The sequence below is a fragment of the Macaca thibetana genome, chromosome 7 (assembly GCF_024542745.1).
Source record: "Macaca thibetana thibetana isolate TM-01 chromosome 7, ASM2454274v1, whole genome shotgun sequence".
NCBI lineage: Eukaryota > Metazoa > Chordata > Mammalia > Primates > Cercopithecidae > Macaca > Macaca thibetana.
In genome coordinates, this window is record NC_065584.1 from 5,971,971 (window position 1) to 5,990,927 (window position 18,957).

The 18,957-nt window shown below is 59.9% G+C and overlaps 1 protein-coding gene across 1 annotated transcript; it reads right to left on the reverse strand.

Annotated features, from left to right (window-relative positions):
* Positions 1-1,511: 1,511 nt before the first annotated feature.
* On the reverse strand, positions 1,512-3,596 carry DIO3 (iodothyronine deiodinase 3). Its single transcript, XM_050796767.1, has one exon. It carries the CDS (start codon positions 3,463-3,465, stop codon positions 2,551-2,553), a length of 915 nt encoding a protein of 304 aa, XP_050652724.1. The 5' UTR covers positions 3,466-3,596; the 3' UTR covers positions 1,512-2,550.
* Between the last annotated feature and the right edge of the window lie 15,361 nt (positions 3,597-18,957).

Sequence of the window (18,957 nt, forward strand, 5' to 3'; positions counted from 1 at the left end):
CTCCAGTCCCTGCCAGCCGCGCAGGCGGGGAGGTCAGGCAGGGCTCTCCCAGGCGCCGGGCCGCGTCCCCGCCGCGATCTCCTTTTCTTCCTGGCGGTTTCGGGATGAGAAGGAGCGTTCGCGGAGGTAGGGTAGGGGGTGGTGGTAGTGGGGAGGAGATGCAGAAATTTCGTGGGTGCCAAATTTTTCTTTAAAGTTATTTTTCAATTGAGATACTTTTAAAGGAAAAAAAAAATCCACCAATTTAGGATGTCAGTTCCAAAAAGTTTTTACGGAGGAGCAGCGTAGGGGCTGGGCGCAGAACTGGGGACGGCTTTGGCTGAACGGGGGCGTCTCTTCCATCCTGCCTGCCGCGCCCCTCCCCAACCCTGCCATGTGCACCCGCGCTCACATCCAAGCGCGCAAACCGACACTACTCACCCCCACCCCAGGCAAACCTGAAAGTCCTGGGTTCCCAGCCGTTGTCCCGGCGCGCCAGGGAAGTTCAGGGGCCCAGTGCCCTCACCTGGATCCGCACACTCCCGCCTCAGCGCCCTTCACTGTGTCCCCAGGCTCTCACTTCCTGTTCAGGGTTTCACTGGCGCAGGGGCTGCGGGCCAAGCTAATCCCGCGCCCCCGGGGTCGCCCTCACTCCGGGCGCAGCAGGCCAGACAGTGAGGGCGGAGATTGCGCCGGAGCCCCTGGCCGTGACTGCAGGCGGGGACCTGTGCCTAAGGCCCCGAATCCCCGCCTCAGCCCTGGACTCCACCATTGCCCTCTCCCTGGTCTCTCTGTTCATCCCAGTGGTCTCCCACCTCTGCTTCCCAGCCCAGAGCGGGTGGTGGGGTTTGACTGGACCTTGGGGAAGCGGAGGAGGGACAGGAGGAGGGGGTCCTAGGCAGGGGGCACACCCAGCAGCACGCTGGCCCGGCAGTAAGAGCCGCAGCTGCAGTGTGGGCGCCCCTCTGCCACGGCGCGCTTCCCGCGGACCTGAGCAGCCTGGAGCGGGTGGGCCAGAGGCGAGGTTGCAGGTGCCGGAAGGGAGCCAGGGAGCAGTCAGGTGCGCAGTGGTGCCTGCGGCGGTCGGGAGCAGGGCTGTACCGGGTCCAAAGACCCTCTCGCCCTCCACCTCACCCGACCCCCTCCACACACCGCCGGATACTCAGTTAAGTTAGACGGGCGGCTGCAGGGGCAGCTGCATCTGTTCGGTGTGTGTGCGCGCGCGCGCGGGAGGAAGAGAGGACCCTCTTGCCTCTCCCGCGGCTCTCCAGGATCCGGCGGCGCTCCGCTACCTCGCTCTTCTTCCGCAGCTGAGCTCCCCGTCCAGGTGTGTGCGTGCGCTTGTAGGAGAGCCCCGGGCGCCGCCGCAGACCCTCTTCCTCCTCCATCCTCCTCCAGCGCCCCTGCCAGCCTAGGCTCCTTCCCGCTCCCCTTCCCAAGGTCACTATGGGGATGCGAGAGAGGGATTTGTGTTTAATTCCTGCCGCTATTCAGAGGGAAAAGAAAATAAAGGGACCAAAGGCAACCAGAAAGCAGTTTACTTCAAGCCTTTATTATTGTAGATTGAAAGAAGTTTATATACAAGAAATATTTCCAGCAAAACACTCACCAAATGGCCTTCGAATCAGGGGCCCTCCACCTCCCAGCCCCACAATCAGCAGCTCTGCCTAGGACTCCCCTCACTTGGGGACCTCAGGCTCTCCCCCCACCTCTCTTTCCCCGGACTCCATCACCCCAACATCATTCCCCAGGAGTCTCGGCTTTTTCTCTCTCTCTGGGGCGCTGCGAACCTCGCCAATGCCTCTCAAGCTATCTTCCTGTGGTCCCAAAGCAGACACCCCAACTTCCCTCCCATTTAAGGTGGCTTCCCCCACGGAAACCCAGAGCACTTTCCCCCTCAAGGTTTAGGTGCTGTTTTGAGGCCCCTGCAATTCAGAACTAGCTCGTGGTCAAGACCAGTTAGAGACAGTTCGTCATCAGCAGTGGGGCTCCTGTGCACCCAAAACAAGTGGGGGAAACTACCCTGCCCACCCCCTCCCCATCCCCGACATCCCTTCCCCTACCAGGGATAGGAAATAGACACAAAAGCAACAGGGAACCCCCTCTCCCCGCGCGACAGGTGGGTGCCAGGCAACTAGCTCAGGTGAGCTGAGAGTCTCCTGGAACCCAGCTGCGCTCAGGGCCGGCAGGCGTGGCCAAGGTGTCTGTGTGCTGCGGGAAGCACCCGGCCAAAGCACTTGGCTGAGGGCACGCTGGGGAGCGGGTGGAAGAAAATGCTGTAGAGGCAAAGTCCTGGGGGCATACGGACAAGGGCAAGCCGTATCCCGCGCTCAGAAGAGGATTTCCAGTGAGCCAGGCAGGTGTGAATGACACAGTTACAGAAGCAGAGTCCCAGGGAGGTAGGGGAGACTGTTCATTTGGCCGAAGTGCAGACTCAGTCTGAAATGGTGGCTCAGCACATCAGTGTCACTGGGGCCTCACCAAGCGTGACTTGGTTTGAGGCGCTTGCATGTGGGCTTCGAAGGCTCGAAGGCCCAGCCCACCAAGTTCAGTCAATTGTCCGTTGGATGTTTACACCCTCCGGGGCCGAGCGCCATGCAGTTGCTCATCATAGCGTTCCAACCAAGTGCGCAGTTCAGAGACCTGGTAGCCGTCGGGGCCACGGCCACCTTGGTACATAATAGTGCCACTCTGGATGACATAGAGACGCTCGAAGTAGGCGCCATAGGCCGAGCTGCTGGAGTTGGCCATGGTGTCGAGGACCAGAGCGCAGCCGGGCGCGCCTTGCTGCAGTACCCTAGCTGCGCTGACCCGGTCTTCCAGGCTCCGGTGCTGCGGGATGATGTAGGGGGAGTCAGTGGTGACCCAGCCGTCGGAGGGGTGCGCTTCCTCGATGTAGATGATGAGGAAGTCGACGTCGCGCTGGTACTTGGTGACCAGGCGCTGGAAGGCGCTCATGCGCGCCATGAACGGTGGTCAGGTGCAGCTGCCGAAATTGAGAACCAGCGGGCGGTTCCCTTGCGCGTAGTCGAGGATGCGCTGGCTCTGGAAGCCGTCGGGCAGAACCACCTCGGAGTTGGGCGCCGGACCGCCCTCGTGAGCCTGCTTGAAGAAATCCAACTTCTGGCCATGCCACACCGCCTTGAGCGACGCCAGGGTGCACAGGCGGTTGTCGTCGGACACGCAGATGGGCGGGTCATCGGGAGGCACCTCCTCGCCTTCACTGTTGAGCTCCACTTCGGGCTCGGGCTGCCCCCGGCGGCGGCGGCCCAGGAAATGCTTGCGGATGCACAAGAAATCGAGGAGCCAAAGCATGAAGGCCGTGCCGAGGAAGCGCGGGAAGAGCACGAGGCACGAGGCGGTCTGGGCGCAGAGCCTCAAGGAGTGAAGCAGCAGGGAGCGGAGCATGGTGGCTGCAGGCCCCGAAGCCCCCTGGGACCCCTCGCCCTCTCCGACCACCAACCGCGACGCGGCCTGGCTAGGCATCTGGGCTTCGGCAGTGCAGGGAGTTCAATTTATAGCCGAGGCTTCAATTGGCGGGAGACTCCACCTCCGGCCCGGCCCGCCCCCTTGCAACTTGAGCCCGGAGGGATCACCCAGCGGCGCGGCCAATGCCCTAGAAATCGTGGGCTGAGGGCGGGCGCAGGCGGGCGGAGGGCGGAGCGGCCGGGCCTGGGGCCGGTGGGGGCGGGCCCGGGCCCCGCAGCCAGCTCTCGGGGCCGGGGGACTCCGGTCGCCGCTGCCGCTGGGGATCGGGAGCCCGACCCGGGACCTGGGCGTCCGCTGGGGAGGTCCTCCAGCTGGCGCGAGCGCTGCACGCCGCCCTGGTCCCCGCCGCCTGGCTCCAGCCCGCGCCCCCCTCGCCGCGCACCTGAGCCGAGCTCCCCGGCGGCCGCCGAGCCGCGCCGGAGCTCCGGTTCGCTTCCCGCGCGCCGCCGCCAACGCCGCCCACGCCGCTGCCGCTCGTGCGGGGCCGCTGCCCAGGTGCCGCGGGAGGCCGGGTCCGCGGCCGCCGCTTCGGTGGCCCCGGCTCCCGCCCCACCGAGGACGCTGGCCCGCGAGGAGGCAACTTTGCGTTCCCGCCGCCTTCCCGGCTCGCCCGCGGGCGCCGCTCGCCTGCCGGAGCCCGCCCGCCCGCCTCCCGCGCGCGCTCACACTCGCGCCTCGCACACGGCCGCCCCCCGCACCGCCCCGCCACGCACACCGCGCTCCGCGCCCCCCGCCGCTGCCCGAGGCTGCCGCGCGCTGCCCCAGCCCGCGCCGCCCTGGCCGCGCCCGCCCCGTCCCATCTCGTTCCAGCGGGGCGCCGCGGTTCCTGGGTCAGCGGCCGCCGGGGCCCGGCTGAGAGGTGCGGAGGGCAGAGCCCGTTGGCGGGTTACCGCCGGGCACCGGAGACCGGAGGGCTGGGGAAAGCGGCGCCGGCCCTGCGCCCCCAGCCGACCCGGGCGCGGGGCGCCACGGGCGTGGGGCGCGGGGCAGCGGGCGCGGGGCGGCGCCGGCCCCGGGCGGCTCTCCCACTAGGGGTAGCTGTTGCCTGAACGCCGGAGCGCTCCCCTCTCGCCGCTTGCCTCGCCCAGCGCAGCCCCGGCCGCTGGGCGCACCCGTCCCGTTCGTCCCCGGACGTTGCTCTCTACCCCGGGAACGTCGAGACTGGAGCGCCCGAACTGAGCCACCTTCGCGGACCCCGAGCGCGGCGGCGCGACTCACCGCGGAGGCGCCCGGACGCGTCAAGTGCGTACTTTCAACCGTAAATGGGTGCTGAGCGTTTAGGGGTGCGGGGCAACTCCCTAACCCGTGGGGCCCTGGCCGGCCCTGCCGCGGCGTCCGAGACCTTCTGATCCCTCGCTGCGCGCGGCGCGGGGTTGGCGACTTGGGCTCAGGGGCGGCGGGGCGGGGAGGTGCCTTGACCTAGGGTCCCAGAGGCCGGGAGCAAGTCTCCTTTCGCATTGGACCGCTGTGTCCCCCAGGGCAAAGCCTGAACCAGGCCAGGAGGGTCTGTCCCCCGTCTGGGGAGCTGAACTGCCCGGGACACTGTAGCAGTCGCGGCGATTTGTCTGGAGCGGCGGGGCTTGAGCCCAAGTCCGAAGCCGCCGCCGCCAGCGTCCCGTGCGTCTGCCGCCCCGGGACCTGCCGCGGAACTTCTTCTCGGGACGCAGACCGCGCAAGCCGCCCGGGCCGAGGTAGGAGCTGGCTGGGCTCGATAGGGCGCGGGCGAATCGCTTTCGGCAGCGAAGGAACGTGTCGGGAGAAGCCAACCACAGGACCAGGGCCCTAGCGGGCGCGCGGAGACGCCTGCCTTGGGCAGAGGTCCCCCCCTCCAGTTTTCGTGGCTCTGGCAGGGCCCTCTGTCCCGTGAGCTCCCCACTGGACCTGTGGCTCCAGGCTTCAGCAGGTCAAGCGCCCGAGTGTGCTTGGAGGATTGGCGGCGGGGTGGCATGAGAAAGTGGCCCCTCTTCTCCATCTCCCAGTCCGGCGATTTCTCTGCTGTCTGGGGCAGGGGCGCACACCCCAGGAACTTACCACCTAGAGGGAAGCCAGCCTGGTCTCTCCCCCTTGCCTCAATGCTCCCAAGCTGCCCCTCACCACTCTGGGTAGGGGTCTTTCAGGTGGGCTAGGGAATTCTCCTTGGAAGGCCCCCTGTCTGCTGCCCTCCATCAGGGCACCTGTGAGTTAGCTGGTCATCTCCTTTTCTGGCCTTTTTTTTGCGGGGAGGAGAGTAGAGAGAGAAGCCTCCTACTCGGCGGGTCTCTGAGAGGAGGTTTGGGGGGACTTCTGAGGTTGCCCCTCCTGGGCAGAGTCAAGGGGTGTTGAGGGTTCCAACTTTTACTGGACAATCTCTCAAGCTCGGACTCCCTGATTTCTGGGAGGTTTCAGTGTAGGGCTTGTGTCCTGCCCCCACCCACACAGCATTTGGTGCAGGCACATAGGATGGTTCCCCAAGCCCTTTTTCCACAGTTAATTTCAGAAAATGCATAAGCCACCTAAGGCTGGGAGAGCCTTTCTGTGCTGCCTGAGATCTGGTGGCATGTGCGTGCATGTGTGTGCAAGTGTGTGTGTGTGCAAGTGTGTGTGCGCATGTGCATGTGTGTGGAAATGGTCTGGGTGGCTGTAAGACTGGCCCCTCTAGTCCCCTCTGCAGGCCCAGCCCAATAAGAAGCACCTGATCCACACTCTTTCTAGCCCCAGGGATGCTCAGGGAAGCAGCCCTTCTTGAGGGCTGTCATCTGTTCTGGGGATCTATGGCTGCTTCTTGGGCCCACAGACTATACTCCATACCTCCGGACTCCATAATATTGGACAAGGCTGGAAGGTCCATTTGGCTCCTGCAGCCTCTTGTGCAGTTGAGGACAGACCCAAGGTGCAGGTGATACTGGCCTTTGGGACACAGAACCTGGCTCAGTAACTCCCACTCCGGTCGCCTTTTCCCTCTTCTCAACCCTCTCTCCTCCGGAGCAACACTTGTCCCTCCTTCCTTCCTCTCTCTAGGGCTGCACCCCCAGCTCACCTTAGACCTGGCCCTTCCTACCTGTTGCCCCTACTGTCTTGTCCTGTCCCAGTGGTCAGGAGGGAGAGTACTGGCCAAAGGCCCAGCTCCACCTGTGACTCAGGGAAGCACCAGGCATCACCCGGAGGTCTCGGCCCCCAGAGGCCTGGCAGGCTCTGCTGTGGGGGAAGCAGAGTTTGAACTGGGGCTGCTTCTCCTGCCCTGCAACCTGACTGGGCCTCCCCCGCCTCCCTTTCTGTCTGCCCTCTTACAATTCCAGCAGGGGGCGGGCAGGGGAAAGAAAAGGAGGGACAAGTTGGACGGGGTCCATTTGGTGTCCAGGAACAACTTGGAGAGAGGCAGGGAGGGGACAGGCAGCAGGGCCCTGGCAGAGCGAGGGGAGGGCTGGCCTTTGGATGGCCTTCTGATCCCAAACGCATCCTCCTGGGGCAGTCTGCCCTTGAAAGGTAGGGCTTGGTGAACCCTGGTGCAGAGCCCCCCCGCCCTCGCCACCTCACTGCCCCAGTGCGGGGCATGGTAGATGGGTTTGCAATGGGTACAGTCTCTCTCCATTCCAGTAGAGCAGCTCCCAGGGCCCAGAGAGGCTGTCACTGAGACTTCCCTCGGGTGGGGTGGGTCCTGGTGGCCCTGCGTTCCCCTGCAGGAGGACCTCCTGAGGCTTCGGGCAGGAGCTGGTGCACACCTGGAGGAGAGTGCTGGTGAACGACAGGTGTGTGCCTCAGTGTTCTTGCTGCCTGGGTGTCAACCCTGCTTCACCACTGGCCCTTTGTTTCCGTCCCCTCCACTGACCTCTTAAAGCACAGAGACCCTCCGGGTACTTTCCTTCCTCTGGGCTTCCGCTCATGCTATTCCCTGCTCCCTTCTTCTACCTGGAGACCCCCATTCCTCCTCCTTCTCCACTGCCCTCACCTCCACCTGGGCCCTCTCAGCTCCCGGGAGATGGCTGAACCCCACTCCCTGCCTGCTAGTCATCCTCTTCAGCGGTCCTCCCGGAGCTGTCCTCAGCATGGCAGCCTCCACAGCCCCTGGGTTTCACCCCTGGTTTCCAGTCTGTCTTGGACTCCAGACCTGCCCCTCCCACGCTGGCCCAGATGGATCCTCTGCAGTGACTAACCCGAACCGGCACCGGGTGAGGACCCAATAAACCTTTGTGAATGGAGTAAATGAGTGCAGTGTGTACTTACTGAAAACTCTTGTTTGGGGAGAAACTCAGGGTATTTCACTCTGTCCTTTCGTGCACCTGCAGCAGTGAGCCGGGGCAGCATGTCGGCAGCCAGGGCTGAGCACCATTGGTCAGGACCTGCCGCTGTGAGCAGACAACACTTCCTGGGAAGTCCCCTTGGGGCGTGGTGTCTGGTGAATGCACCTGTCACCTGGTCACCGGGCCAATCTGTTTCCCTTTCTGGGCTAAACAGGTCTTCCCGGGTACCTGGGCCCTCCCATGGAGGTGTTCACACTTCTCATTTGCTTCAAAAATGAATTCTTCTATCCACACGCTTGTCTAGGTTGAGCATGGGGACACCCTGCAGGGGATGGGGCGGGAGATGGCCGAGGGACCCAGAGCTCCGGTCTGAGAGGTGTCCTCAACATGACAGATCTTCATCCCTCTGAAAGTTTGAGGCAGGCATGGGGGAGGTGGCAGGACTCTGGGGTGACTGGGCAGGCTGGGATCCCAGCCAGGACGGCTTGTCAGGGCCCCAGGGCCTGGATCTAGCAGGGGTGTTTGGCAGCATTTGGGGGTTGGAGAAGGTCTGGGACTCCCGGCCAAGGAACGGAGAAGGCCTAGGAGGCAGTGCTCTGGCTACTTGCTGTGTGACCCTGGGCATCTCTGGCCCCTTCTCAGGTCTCATGTGCATCAGGTGTGGGTTGGGTGGTGACTTTCCAGTGCCTTTCCCATGCAGTCATTCTGCAGGCCAGAAAGTTCTAGGAGGTTCTAGGAGACCCTGTTCTGGCCCTGCCTGCTGTTCTGCAGCTGCTGAGAGCCCCACTTGAGGATGAAGGTGCCCCAGTGCTGGTCCTACCTGGCCTCATGCTCTGCCACTTCCACCCAGTACCGCCTTTGTCTGCCCACTTCCTGCTGCAGCTCAGGGCCCTCCAGCCCGGCCTGGGCTCTGACTCGTTCCTGGTATGAGTGCTGCTGTGCTCCCTGGTGCTCAGCCAGATCCCAGGGCACAGGACAATGCCTTGCCAGAGGTTGCCTTTGGGTGCCTGTGTCCCGCCTGGAGCTGGGTGGGGCACTGGGATGCTGGGCTACTTGTGCCAAGACAGACCCTGCTCTGAGCTGGGCCCTGAGGCTGGCTGGAGGGCCACCTTGCGAGTCAGTCCCTCCTCTCCATCTGTGATCCTCTCTGGAAAAAGGTGGGGTTCACCTGACCAGCAGATAGGCATCCCAAGTCCATGTGCTTCTCTGAGCCTCAGTTTCTTCACTGGAGAGGCGGGCCTAATGTTTGAATGTGTTGTGTTCACCATGACATGAGGGGCAAGTGTAAAGTCTATATGTGTGCATGTGTGAGTTCGTGTGTGTGTGTGTGTGTCTATTTACTTAAACCCAGCCTTGTTCCAGAGTGGATTTCAGGATTCCTCTAAGAAGCTTTGGAATGCCAGAAGATACCACAAGTGAGAAGAAAAAATAAAACAAGAGGAAGGACATACTTCCCATATGGGGACAAAGTACAGCCACAGTGTCCTCCGCTTGGGCCATGGAACAGCCGCAGGTTTTGCCCTGATTACCCTGGTGGTAAAGTCTGATTGGCTATGACTCCCAGTGTCCAAAAGATAAACACGGGCTGTGCAGTGGAGCCGCACACATGCCTGTGCATGGCCATGCCAGGTCAGAAACCCAGCCCCTCTGCTTGGGAGGCACACAGGGCTCTGGCTGAAGCCTGAAGCTTGCGATCCTCAGAGCACAGACGTCCCAGGGCTGTGTGAAGTTAGTGAGACGAGGTGTACAGAGAGAGCTCAAGGAGGAGAGGGAGTCTCGATTGCCGTCACCCGTGGCTCGGAGATGCCTGTGACAGGTGACAGTGATGTGTGTGGTGGTGTGTTCACTGATGATGCTACACTGTAGGCCCAGGGCTGTGTTGTGGTGACAGGTGTCCTCCTGAACCGGTTGACCTTTAGGGAGGCCCCCTTCACTCAAGCACTGGTCATGGAGGGGCTCTGGTCACACAAGGACTCAGGCACGTTTTTGCCCCCGAGGAGCCCCCCAGCCTGTCAGGACCCAGGGGCAGGGCAGGGTGGGATGGGTGTGCTCCAGCAGGTAGCAGGGACACCTGGCAAATGGGGTCGAATTGGGAGGCGTCTCAGGAGGTGGCCATGGGCAGAGGGACAGGCTTCTGGTTCTTTGCCACTCTCCTCTTTGAAGTCCGGCGCCTGGGAACAGAACTGTGGTAGCTGCACCTGCTTGGGTAGGAAGCTGTGGGCTCTCTTCTTGCAGGGGGACAAGAGTCATTTGCGGTACCTTCTGAGCAGGTGGGGGACAGCAAAGGACAAGAGGAGGCTGTGCCTGTGCAGCTGTGTGTCCCGGCACAGGCGCCACTTCACTCCCACGCCACCACATCCTCACTGGGTGACTTTGGGCAAGTGACCTGAACTCTGTGCCTCCATCTCGTCTTCTGTAAAATGGATGGCACATCCAAGCCCACCTCCCAGGCAGGGTGTTATGAGGACAGGTGGGGGCATGTTCGCACAGTCCCCAGAATGGTGCCCATGGCACCGGAGTGCTCCGTAGGGAAATAGTGGCAGCTGGCACTGAGTCCCCAACATAAGCCAGCACTGTGGGCCAGTGCTACGACTCCTGCTTTTGGGCACTTCACAAGCTATGGCCAGGGGCCCACCACCTTTGGCCACTCCTTCCCCACAAAATTCCTGCCAGGGCCCTGCCAGATAATAAGTCACAGGACTTCTCCATCACAGAAGCCCAACTCTGTGACACCTCTTGGTCCCAAGCATTTTCCTATCCCCCATTCATGTGTTTTGTTAGGACCGTTTAGGGTTGCACGTGGCAGAAACTTAATCCACACTAACTTTAGCAACTTTAGCGAAGAAGGAATGTACTGGCTCCAGTCAGTGAAAAGTCCAGGAGGAGCCATGCCTTCAGGCACGGCTGCATCCAGGCACTCAACAGGTGCATCCAGGCACTCACCAGGTGCAGCCAACACCTTGGCCCGCAGGCTGTCAGCTCCTGCCTTCTGCTGCATCCGCGTCACTGTAGGTGGATTTCTCCGCACATGGGCGAGATGGCCCCAGGAGCTCTGGCTCATGGAGTCCTTGTAGCACCTGTCCTGGCCATCCCCAGAAGAGAAAGCACCATTTCCCATGGCAGAAATCTGGTGGAAACAGGAGAGAGGGGGTTGGCTCTCTTTGGTCGGATCTGGGTCTTGTGCCCATCTCTGGGAGAGAAAGGTCCTCACTCACAGAAACTGAGCAGATCCTGGATTGGATGGGGAGAGATGCTTTCAGACACACACACATTCACTGCACTCACTGCAAGGATAGTGACAATAGTAGAAGCTGCTCTTTCTTGAGAAGTTATGACGTGTGCCAGAAAATTCTACCTTTTAAGGATATAGAGAGGTTTTTATCATCCCCATTTTACAGATGACAAAACTGAGGCTCTGAGAGGTGAAGTGATTTACCTATGGATGCATAGCTAAGGTCTGACCCCACAATTCACACTCACAAGTTAGCAAGAGATGTTTCACCAGGGTAGTCTGGGGGCAGAAGGAGTCTGCCTGGTGAGGGAGGGGAGGTGGAGATGTGGGGAGTGGGGAGGCCAAGAGGAGGGGACGCCAGGACCTGGCCTCTGGCTTGCACAATGGGGAGGGAACCCTGGAGAAGAGGTTTATGGGGGAGGCTGCTGAGTTTTTTGGGCACATATGCTAAGTTGGAGGTGTCCATGGTCCTCAGGAGATGTTCGGGATTTGGGGGACAGAGGTGAGCCTCGGCATCCTGGGAATCATGGCTGTTTGCTTTGCTTTGGGAATTTCACAGTGGGTGGGGGAAGGCGGCTGCTGACAGGAAGCACTTCCCATTTGGGGGAGAAGGCAGCCAGAGCCTGCATGGCACAGGCTACGACCTGGGCCTGTGACAGCGTCTACGACCGGGGCCTCAGGTTCAAGACAGACGCAGGGCCTGAAGTTCTCTGGCAGTTGTTTTAGGGCAAACATGTTGAGAATGGCATTTCCAAGGGCCTTGGACTGTGCCGGGGCACCAATGCCAGTAGGCCGGGGCCATTCCATGAGGACCACGCCTTTCTGAGGGATGCTTGGAATCCCAGACTGGGGTTCAAATTCCGACTGTGCTTCCTAGAGGCTATGTGGCCTTGGGCATGTCTGGAGCCTCTCCGGGCCACAGTTTGCTTATCTGGGAAGGAGTCATGGTAGCTTCTTCTCACGGGTTTACGGGGAGCTTGGGAGATGGAGGGTGGGGCAGCACACGGGGCTCAAGCTGCAGCTCTTAGTTAACTGCTTTTCCTTTGCAGGTGTCCGATGGATCTGATGGAAAGGTGGCAGGCGAAATGCACCTGGCCTCAGCATCAAGGGCCGTGAATGCCGTGGCAGTCGTAGCTATGTGGTCGGAGTGGACTAGGATGGTCCTTCCACCAAGAAGGCTGGGCCTTCCTGCTCCTCGTTGTCCAGCTGCAGAAAGTGATTGGGCTTGACACAACTGCCCCTTCCTCCACACACTCCCAAATAGACCCACCCCTCCCCAACCCAGTCCTCCTCGCCAGACTGTGGCTCCCGGGTGACAGGGCAGAGTTGGACTCACCTCTGTCTGCCAGGCCAGCTCTCCATGGGGGCAGGTCCCAAGAGGCCTCTGGATTTGGACCAACTTCAGTGTGAGCTTGAGCAAGCCCTTAGCCTCCCTCAGCCTCCGTTGCATGAGGCGTTGTGCTGGTACGTCTCAGAGCAGGTGGCGCTACCTGGTGAGCCTGTCCATCAGACAGGCTGTCCATCAGACAGAGCCTGGGTGGCTCTGTCCATCATCTTTGTCACTGTAATGCTGGTTAACAAATAAACATGAAACCATGAGTGGTCATTTCTCAGGTGCCATGGAATCGATTTAGTGGGTCCAGGGCTCAGCCAGGGCAGGCTCCCTGGTGGGCCCGGCTGGGACGGTGGCCGCTGTGCTCTGCTCCATACCTCTGATCTTCTGCAAACTTGCCCAGGCCTGATCTCATGGCAACGGCAGAGGCACACGAAGGAAGCAGCACCCACACCTGAGCAGCAGGGAGCCACTTGTGCTGCGTCTACTCACCCTGCATGGGCTCATGGCAGCCGTGGGTGAGCACTCACATGGGAGCAGAGGGCCTGGCGAGGCTGCTTGGCCAAGGGTCTGGGTGCAGGGAGACGTGAAGACTAGGGCTCTTTGCAATCTGCCACAGCGAGTGAGCCAAGGTGTCACCCGGGGACTTCTGATGGTGATCACCCACCACCCGGGTACTCCAGCTGGACCAGACCTAGCCCTGTCTTGAGGGAAAGACAGATCCTTGCCTCATCTCTTACCACAACCGCACCCAAGGCTGGTGGAGTCCATAGCCGTAGGAAGGCAGCTTCAGGGACAGGGTGGGAGGCTAGAGGCCTCTTGTATTCCAAAGGGCACAGATGTATGGGACAAAGCAGGGAACGACCCAGCATCCCACTTGGTCATGTTCCTGCCAGGAGACTTAGGTGCCGTCCGTGGCTTCATCTCTACCACAGAGACTGGACTTGGGCTTTGTAAAGGTAGCCCCCAGGGCTATGGTTCAGTCTGTTTGTAGAGAGACAGAGAGTAAGGGTGAGAGTGAGCCATGGAGAGAAAGAGGGGGCAGGCCCAGTCTCTGCCTCTAATTATTTGCCTCTTCCTCTTCTGCAAGTCCCCCTCAGTGGAGGTGGGATGGAGTGTGCAGGGGTTGAGGACTGGGGGATGGGTATGTGATGTGAACCCTTTTCCATGGTTCTGATGGCCTCACCCTGGGAGCCTGGGAGCTGGTCTGTGGGGTAATTCCGTAGGCAGAAGGGTTGGGGTGGGAGTGGGGGATCCCTTGGAAGCAGGGCTCTGTAGCCTTGTCTCCCTTCCCTTCCTGGGGGGGTGGCTGTTCCTGGGAGGGGCGGGTGGTTGTATTTGGAACAGGAGCCTGTTACAGTTAAGCAGTTCAAGATGCTGGAAATGGAGTTCCCGGGATGACTGGAAAATCCATGCTGCGTTATTTTTCAGGAGCACAGTGACAGTGGCACTGACTACTCTGCCTGGCAGACAGAAGTAGCAGGGATGTTTTCAAACTCATATTGAGCTTGGTGTGTTTTCACATGTTAATCCTGCAGTAGGGATCTCTGTGCCCTTTGTGGAGCTGTGAAATGAAGTCTCTTTGAGGGGAGCGTGTGTCCAAAGTCCAACTAAGAGGTGGAGAGGCAGGATGGCATGTCTACCCACCCAGCCTTCAGGCCATTCATCCACCCATCCACTTATCCACCCACCCACCAGTTCATCCATCCGCCCATCCACCCACACCCACCAGTCCATCCATCCATCCATCTGTCCGTCTGTCCATCCGTCTGTCCGTCCATCCATCCATCCATCCATCCATCCACCCAACCACCTACGTGTCCGTGCGTCCATCCATCCATCCATCCATCCATCCATCCATCCATCCATCCATCCTTCCTTCCATTTGTCTTTGCATCCACCTGTCCATCCATCCATCCATCCATCCATCCATCCATCCATCCATCCAACCAACCATTCATCCATTTGGCACCTGCAGCACTTTCACTTTTCTGATGACCCAGACCAGGGCCTGTTCTGGGGGCTCTTGCTCTGGGAGGTGAGTGCTGGAATGACAGGCTGGCTTGGATGCTGGCCCCAGAGCACCGACTGAGGGTCCAGGAGGAGGTGGCGCCATAACCCAGAGAAGACTGTGTAGCTGTCCTTATAAACCTGTGCACAGCCTGGTCCTGAGTCTACCCCCGTGGCCAGCAGCACAGGATGACGGTACTGGGGGCTTCTGCAGGGACTTGCTTCCTACAGGTAGTTTCATGACCTGTACAGCAATCTCTTTGCTGGAGTTTCATGTGATGCGTTTGGGGATGTAGAGGGTTCTGTGGATTCCCACTGGGGGTGGGGCGGGGGACAGGCAGAATAGCCTCATGGCCACCCTGTGGTGGGGCTCCCTGAGGTCACCGTGGACATCCTGGCCCTGTGTCCCCTGGTGTCCTTGGTGGCTGGACCTGAGTGCTGTGAGTCAAGCTGGAGCAGCATCTGGGGCCCTAGCACGGGCACGGACCCAGTCTCTAGTGACAACCTCCCTCGTCTCACAAAGCAAATCTCTCCCACGGTGCTGTCGCCTCAGGTCCTCTAGTGATTCCTGTTGCCCTGGAGATAAAATTGCGGCATCTCAGGGTGGCCAGGAGCTTTCTCAGGGAGACCTGCTGGGAGGCCAGGAGCATGGAAGTCCCTCAGAAGGGAAGGGACGTGGCACATTTGAGGGAGAATCTCTTGGAGAGCCCTAGAGAGCTCACCCTGAAGGACGAGGAGGCTGCCACTCTCTGGGACGTGTCCCACGTGGATGAGAAAGGCTGCAGTCCCCAGGTCTGGGCACCACACCTAGGCAGGTGGGGCCTGTATCATTCCCCAGGCAGGTGCCGGGCACTCAGCGCTGTCCCCGGAGACACAGCCTTGGGGGCGATGGACTCGCTGTGCCTGAGCTCCAGCTCTGTCAGTTCCTTTCTGAACATGGAGGCCTTGGGGATACTGTGGGGGCCTGGGGAGTGGGTCCTGGGTAGGTTGGCCTTGATGGGCCTTCCAGGCCTGTGGGATACACGGGTTCACAATTCTGGGACATAGGCTCTAGGAGACCCGAGAACCGAGGCCTCCCGGGGGTCCCTGCGAGAGGTGAGTACAGTGGGGACCTGGAGGAGCTGAGGCAGCCTGGGGGAGGGGACTGGAACCCTGAAAGGGCTTAGTCCAGCTGCAGGAAGCTGTGGGCAGGAGATGCAAGCACTGGGTAGAGAGGCCAGGACAGGTGGGCCGCTGTTGGGCTAGAGCACATTTTCAGAGACAAGGGCAGGGAGGCATTTAGGCAAGTGTAAGGGGAGTGCTTTGGGACAGAGGGCCTGAAGGAAGAATGATGGTGTGTGTGGACACCGAGCCGCCACCTCCCCTCCCCCATCCTTTCCTCTCCTTCCTTCCCTCTCTTCTCTTTCTCTCCCTGCTTCTTCCTTCTCTCTTCCCTTTCCTCCCCCTGCCTCCTCTTCCCTCTCTAGCTCCTTCTTTGCCTTTTCCTCCCTTCCTCCCCTTTTGCCCTCCCCGTCTCTCCCTTCCTTCCCTCTTCCCTTCTATCTCATCCCCTCGTGCCCCTTCCTACCTGCCCCTCCCAGCCTCTTCCTTCCCTCCTCACGTGGCAAGCAGTCCCTGCACCCACCACCCCGTGCTCCCCAGGGCCTGGCTCTGCAGGCATTAGGAGATGCTTACAGGGAGGGCTGTGCTCCTTACAGCAAGAGACTCCTGCAGCCGCGACCACTGGGGCCCTGCTGTCATGGGGAGGGTGGCAGTCTGGTGCAGACCGCGGACCACCCCCCAGGCACCTCCACCAGGCAGGCTCAGTGACTGTCCCACTCCTGGGAGCCACAAAGCCTGTCGCCAGGAGCCAGGCAGGGATAGCAAGTGGGGTCTTCTGAGGCCAGGGCGGGTGGTCCTGGGTTGGGGGACCAGGGTGTGCTCTGAGCTCTTGGAGTGCCCCCAGTGCTCCTTGTCCTGGGTGAACAAGGGTCCCCGAGACCTGGCCTCTACAGGCAGCATCCCCGCCCCCCACCCGGCCGGTGCTGGCCTTGGAGGGATTCCGGGGGCACCTCTGTCCTCAAGAAGGGCTCTTTGGAGAGGAAAAAAGAACACATTTCAACACCTCCAGATTCTGAAAATGGATTTCTCCCAGGGAAACAGAGACTCAGAGCATGTTCTTTTCCCTGAGAGGGAGCCAGGAAAACAGCAATGGTTGGGGGGGGAGGAGGGGTAGGAGGGGAGAGAAAGGCCTCAGCAAGAATCACCGAGAATCAGGACATGGAGTCAGAAGGACCTGGACTCAGGTCCTGCCGGCCACCGATGGGCCACGGACCCACGCGTGCGACTTCACCTCTCGGAGCCTCAGTTTGTTTCTCTGTCCAATGGGGTAACTCCATCTCTATCCCTGCCTTGTAAGGAATGGCTGTGGATGGGATGTGGATAGAGCAGTTCTTGCTCCTCACCCCTTCTGGAGACCAGGATGATAATGTCAGAGTGTTTCTGAATGACACCCCCAGCCCCAGGAAGGGTCAAATGGTGCTAGGTACACTGGTTCTGACTGCCGGACCCAAATCCTTGCTGTGTGACCTCAGTGAAGTGGCCGACCCTCTCTGGGATCCAGCTGCTTCTTCCATTGATTGGGCAAGGATCTCCACCTTGTGAAGTCATTGGGAAGATTCGCTGGGATGTGGATGTGGTGCCAGGTGCAGCCTGTGCTCTGGGATGTGCTCAAATTGGCTGGGGTAGGGGTATCTCTAGGCAGTGGTGGGGCTTGTCTGTCCCCGGGCATGGCCTGGCTTTGACTAGTCCCTTCTTCTGTGGCTGGTCCCCTCCAGGGCAAATCCTCCCCACAATCCCACTCCCTGGGCTCTAAACAGCTCTTGCTTTGGCTGGCACAGCTTTGGGCTGCCTCCTCCAGGAAGTCTTCCCTGACTGCCTGGTTGGGATGGAAGGGCTCCTTGGCTCTGGCCTGATCCCCTCCATGCTGTCTCTCTGGGAACTTTGCAGCTGCCTCCTTCTGGGTTTCTACATCTCTGATCTTATCTCTTCCTCTCTGTCTTCTAGATGTCTTCATGTTTTAGAGCTGCTCTCTGCCTGGGAGGCTGCCCTGCCATGGAACGGACTGCAGCTCTTCAAAAACATCCAGACTGCTTGGCCTGGCCTTCAGGGCTTCCAGATAGGGTCTCTGCTTCCCTTTTCAGCTCCAGCCCCTGTCCCTGCTTGACACTGAACTGACATCCCCCGCAAGGGAAATGTTGCCATAGCTGCCCCACCACATCCCCGCCCTCCCCAGTAGGCCTGCAAGGGAATGTACTAAGGACCCCCAGCCATTTAGTAAGGAAGCCATCTGAGGCTCAGGAAACCCAGGCATGGCTGTGCTGGCTGTGTGTCAGCACTCAAACTTGGGTCACCTGGCTCAAAGTTCAGGCTCTCTCACTGAGCTAGAATTTCCCACCCATACAAGTTGGTTACTTGCACCTTCTCTTGGAGTTCCCTTTCATCTCATCTTCCCAAGTCCTACCTGTCCTTCGAGGCTCAGCCCAAATGTCGGACCTCCCAGGAAGCCTCCTCTGATTCCTCATCCAATCACTTCTCTCCTTCCCAGATGGCAGTCACCCTTTCCCCATGACCTCGGCTCACCGTGGTCCTGGCTAAGGGGTGAAGACTGTGTCTCAGTGGCAGAGATTGCTGGCTCCCCACAGTATCCCTTCTCCTCTTCTTTCAAAAGTAAAGGAAATCCCAGCTTTGAGCTGGACACATGGCTGCTCATCTAAAGATTCAAGTTTTCAGCCTCCCTTGCAGCTACACATAGTTATCTGACCAAATCCTTGCCAATGATGCAGAAGAAGTGACCTGTGAAACTTTGGGTTCTTGCTCTTAGGGAGAAGAGAGCTGCCTTCCCCCGCTTCTTCTCCCTGTTCCCACTGTTGGATTAATGAGGTGATGGCAGGAGTGGGGCAGCCGTGGGACTATGGAAGGAAAGCTGGGTGTTGAGGATCACAGAGCAACAAGCTGCAAAGAGTCCGTGTCACCACTACGCCAGCTTAGACTGCTGAAGCTCAGTCTGCTATGTGCGGGGGGGCCTGTCCCGTGTAATCCCGGTATTTTGGCATTTCTTACAGTAGCCGAAATGTATCCTAATTAAAATAGATCCAGATAGAGAAGTTGATCAACTGTTTGCGGAACGATCAAGTGGTTGCTAACCAGAGGTTGGCAAGCTGCGGCGTGGAGATTGCTTTTTAGGGCCTGTGGTGCTCTGGAGTTGCGGAGGGATGTCTGTGTGTTTGAGTGCTGGCCATGCCACGTAATTGTGGGATGCTGGGGAAGTCAGGAATGGCTCAGTGACCCTGATGCCTCTTCTGTGACATGGGGGTGACAGTCCTCCTTGCAGAATGAGGCTCGGATGACATCACACACATAAGGGCCCGGCGACAGAGGCACTCCTGCATGTTGGTTCCTCTCCAGATTGAATTCTGCAGGTGAAAGGGCTTTAGTGGGAGCACCCTTCTTCCTCCACCCTCCTCTTTCCTGCAATCCCCAGCTTTCCCTGGACTGGGGCGGGGCGGAGGGCGGTGGAGTTAATGAAACCGAGTGGAAACATTCCATTTGTAACAACAAGTATTTTCCACCAAGGCTTTCCTTACCCTTAAATGAAGGATCTTGGAATCCCTGGAAATGGCTATAGAGGAGGAAGGGGGGTTTCTTTCCAGGAGTTT